The sequence below is a fragment of the Coenobita brevimanus genome, chromosome 70 (assembly GCF_032717465.1).
Source record: "Coenobita brevimanus isolate Jiangsu-jjx chromosome 70, ASM3271746v2, whole genome shotgun sequence".
NCBI lineage: Eukaryota > Metazoa > Arthropoda > Malacostraca > Decapoda > Coenobitidae > Coenobita > Coenobita brevimanus.
The window spans coordinates 51,510,994-51,515,587 of NC_137023.1; the positions used below are offsets into that span (position 1 = coordinate 51,510,994).

Genomic DNA, 4,594 nt, shown 5'->3' on the forward strand with positions numbered 1-4,594 from the left:
TCTCATCACTCTCAGGATACTATGACTCATTTCAGGCGTTACCTGAAATGGAATACTTGAATTGTCGCAGCCATATAAAGGTTAATGAGACAAGTATTAATATTCTCAGGATCCAGTGACCCTATCTTATCTGAATTAACTCGCGTAGTGTTAGCTGATTTAGAGTATTAGAGTAGCCCCGACCATGAGAGAATTAGCTTTCGCCCCCAGAGAAGGTCCTCTTCAGCTGCGAGAAGGTTTCTCGTGGTAAAAGGATTTGGAACAGTCTCCACTTACACCTAAGACCGAATAACTTTCTCACAGTTACATGCATATACAAGAAAAACCGATGTCAGCATCAAAGTTGGGTGTGTTTTTCAATATCCGGCATATTTTGGGCTCACTTAAGAGTGTGAGACTGATACGAAGTAGGTGTGAAACGTAACAGTAAGAGCAGAAGAAATGAGACTGTTTAAAAATGTGTGTCTTGCGTACAGTGCATGACAAACAGTGAATCGTTATGGCAGTACTTTCATAAGTTTGGGAGGCTGTCTAGCACCTCCAACTTACTCATTTCACACATTAGCTAAGCTTTAATATTTTCTTGTGTTATTTAAGTCGTTCTAATATCAGCACAGCTAGCAAAAACCACGTAGGAAAATATTAACGTGAGACGCACAGAAAGCCTAGTAAGCAAGAGGTGACAGGGAGCCTCAAATACTGAAGGGAATAAAGTCTGTGGAGAAGGGAAGTCTGTTGATAATAAGGGACAAGAGAATGCGTTTACATGGTAAGGTTCCATGCAAAGGGTGGATACATACAGGATGGTGTCTACATATGTGAGCAAATGTGAATATAGGGAGGGAGGTGCAGTAACATACGAAGAAGGTCAATGGAGATGGCAAATGAATGTGTGCGAAGTCTAGGTATGAAAAATGACAAAGTTAAATACTTAGGTCCATCAGTTACTGTATTCAGCTAATTTGTTAACCTACAATTCCATGTACTCGTAACTGGAGTAACTGGGTCTAGTGCATACAAAAACTAATGTGATAGCCACATCTGAAGCGTAACCCCCACTTCCACTCCTCCCCCCCAAGCAATAAAAAAAAAAAAGTTACGCAGTTAATACATTAACCTGATATTCCGCAAAAGCAGCAGATTCTAAATAGCTCGATCTCTTTAAGCCATTATATAGAGCTTATGCGTTAACCATATCTCGAGCCCAATTCCTACTTTCCCCCATAAAGATCATTAGTGGCCCCAGCTTGTTTACTTAATGCTTTCTGAAGACATATATACCCTACTATAAGGTAAAACAGATATTAGAAAGTGACAATGGAGATGATTAAAAAAAAAATACTAGCTGCAGTTATTTTAATACATATCTTCTTTCTATTACTTTTATTCTTCTCTCTATCCCTTCTAGTGCCACACCCCTTCTCCGTCTGGTTCCTCTCTCTCTCTCTCTCTCTCTCTCTCTCTCTCTCTCTCTCTCTCTCTCTCTCTCTCGTAGGTGTTTATTACTGTTACCATATTTTAGCTATTTCACTTTCAATGGTTTCCTGATACAGTGCTTTTATACACGTAATAATATGTCACAAAAGTTGGAGAAATCGGCGAAATAAGGCAGATATGGGTGAACACCGAAGATCTCTGGAGTTTCATCCGAGAGCAGCCCGTGCCAACTGTGTCAGCATCGTGCAACAGAGGTTTTGGTCATGGTTGAGGCCGCCGCGTATGATAGATCCCCGTGTCGGGTACGCGAAACTGGGAAGCGTGCGGTAACTGACGAGGGAACGAAATGGATGAATGAAGGATGTACAGAGGAGCACATGACACGGGTTTGGCACTTTCTGACTTGATACTATGTGGAATAATTTTCTGGGAAATGTATGTGAATTCCATCTGTAAAAGGAAGTACAAAAACGTGCAGATTGTTATGCTTTTTTTCAGGTGGAGTCAAGATTAAAAAGGTTTGAATGTGGTAGGTGGGGGCGCTCACCATCCACTCACTTGATGTAATGCTCCTCTCAGGTCTCTGCCCTTTCCTCTCCTCTATCCTTCTTTGTCGTTGTTTCCTTCATTCTTTCCTCTTTCTTCTGCCTGTGTGTGACTCTACACTGAGTGACAAGCCAAATGGTTTCCTGTACACCAGGAAATCATTTACTACGCTGGGTGGTAACCATATAACCAAATTTTGGCGCCTGGTGGTTTAGTGGGCAATAACGGTGCTCCAATCGGATTGAGCCGGTGAAGGTTTATATCTAACGGGTGGTTGGGGTTTATTGCTCAAGTAATGCCAGTCAGGGATGATTGAGGCTGGTCTCTGTCATCTTAAATGCCAGGACCAACTTGCCTAACCCCGGGCTCCTACGCTCCTCATGGGGCAACATAGGATTGGATGATGGGTGGATGGATGGACTGAATGATTTGCGGGCCATTTCACTGCACGTTGCTGTTAGTACAGTAGGCCTCCTCTCTCTTATATGCTTTCTCTTTCCCTATTTCTGAATCCCACCACACCCCATACTCAGTTGCTGAAAAGGGTCGGGATGATGATGAGTATGGGTATACGGCTACCAGTTTGTGTCTGGATAGAATATACACATTATGACACCTATATGTGACTTCCTACTCAGGTAGCGCCGCACGTATTGCTCATGTATCAAATAATGGCGTCATAAGTGATAGAAAACTTTATGTAAGCATTCCTTGTGTTGTAAATGGCGACACCTTGGGACGGGAGTGGAACGTCTAGAACTCCTGCTTTCTACTTACTTAAGGATTTCGCGTCTGATTAGTATTCACAGAGATCAAACAGCCCTGTTGAATTTCCCCACTCCAAATACATGCGAACATTTGAATAATGGGCCATGATAATATTCAGAATAATCCTCCATGTTCACAATAGCTCTTACTGATTTTATATCCTGTTTCAGGTGCCTCGGCCGCTGTCCATGAAGAAGGAGGGCATCCAGACTCGCAATCGCAAGCTGAGCTCCAAGTCGAAAAAGAAGAAGGGTATGTTGGGGTTCCCGGACATGCTAAAGCCGCTGGACAAGGGTGGCTTTGGAGGTTTTGGGACTGGTGGGTCCGGGTTCGGGTCCATGTCACACTACATGTACGGCGGCCAGATGCATGGTTCCTCCATGGCCAGCGGCTTCATGTCAGCGCCACCTATGCATGGCATGTCGGCCATGTCAGGCGGTCTAGGCAGCCTTGGCCTCTCCTCCACCTCACAGATCCAGATCCCCTCCGCGTCGAGTTTAGGTCTTTCGTCCTCAAACAGTATAGTGGGCGCCATGGCCTAGGGACACGCCTCCGCCGACGGCCGCAGCAGCCTGCTGGCCAGCCTCAGCCGCGAGGGCGTCGCTGCCTTCACTTCTGCCGCCCAGCCCATGGAGGCGGCAGATCCGCAGCCCTCCTACAGCGGCGCCCACCTTTATCCCGCCCAGGACGTGTCCAGCGGTGTAAGAGGCGGGGTGGGGCAGGCCTGCAGCGAGGCAGGGATGGGGAGTGGATATCTTGGTCCCATGGCTCCCCACCATATACCCACGTCATCGGGCGCCACCTGATGCGGTGCTCGTAGCCGTCGCGCGGACCAACTGCACAGCCCAGCCGGCGTCCAAGTCTTTCAGGTGCTAGTGATAGGCAGTGTGTCCAGAGTGTATTGTTACACTCACAAAACTTCAGTGTACTCACCTCATTCCACTGACACTGTGATTATTGTCTGTTTGAGGTCATATTTATTTGAGGTGTGTGTGGGACAGCATGCCTCGCGGGTACTGCAGGACTAAGCCGTTAGTGCAACTACCCAGCCCAGAGCGGGTGTGACCGCCATGACTCGGCCGAGCTCTGTGCGCACTAGATCAGAGTGTTTGTGTGTGTGTGTGTGAGCGGGTGGGTCACATACCCTTGGGCAGCAGCTGGTGGTGGCCTGGGCTCAGCAGTCCTCATCTTCCTCTTCACCGCTGCACAGTGACAAGCATGGACTTCGAAGTCCCTTCTTTAGAAATTCAAATTAACCCCTGGCTTTTAAAGTCAGTTTCTGATATTAGTAGCATCTACTAAACAGTGAATAACTTGTAAAACATGAAACGCTATAAAGCGCAGGGGGTGGTGGGCCCGCCAGGCAGCCACCTCGTGTGTCAGTTGGCGCACGTGTGTGTACAGGGCGACAGCCAACTGTAGATAAGTCACTGAATGTAAATTTGTTTATCTCTATATTTACTAGTCGGCTATTTTTATTATAACGTGTTTCCCTACTGTATTACCCTGGCCATTAACGTTTTCACAGGAAAAAATCACAAAACTAGTTAACAAATTAGTCTTTAGAATAATTGCTTTGTTGTACAGTGCAGTGTTCAATAACCGAAGATGTTCCGGGTGTTAAGGAGGGTGTATGAGGATCGAGAAGGTGGGGAGGGGTTGTGGAGGAAGAGGAAAGATAAGAAGACACGGAGAGAGGGAGCAGAAAGGACTGTCAAGTGTCGAAAAGAAATGGAGGAGGAAGGCATGGAAAGAGGGAGAAGAAAAGAAGAGTCTGGGAGAGAAGACAATGGGTAATGGTGTCCACCAACACACCTCTGACAATGGCGGATCCAGGAGGAGG

General features: G+C 46.5%; 1 protein-coding gene across 1 annotated transcript in view; it reads left to right on the forward strand.

The window, feature by feature from the left end:
• The window catches only part of LOC145406463 (uncharacterized), a 181,794-nt gene extending 178,498 nt beyond the window's left edge, over positions 1 to 3,296 (forward strand). Inside the window, exon 5 of the mRNA XM_080277618.1 lies at positions 2,922 to 3,296. Coding sequence (XP_080133744.1) covers positions 2,922 to 3,293 — 372 coding nt within the window. The 3' untranslated portion in view covers positions 3,294 to 3,296. The remainder of the gene's footprint in view (positions 1 to 2,921) is intronic.
• The last annotated feature ends 1,298 nt before the right edge of the window (positions 3,297 to 4,594 follow it).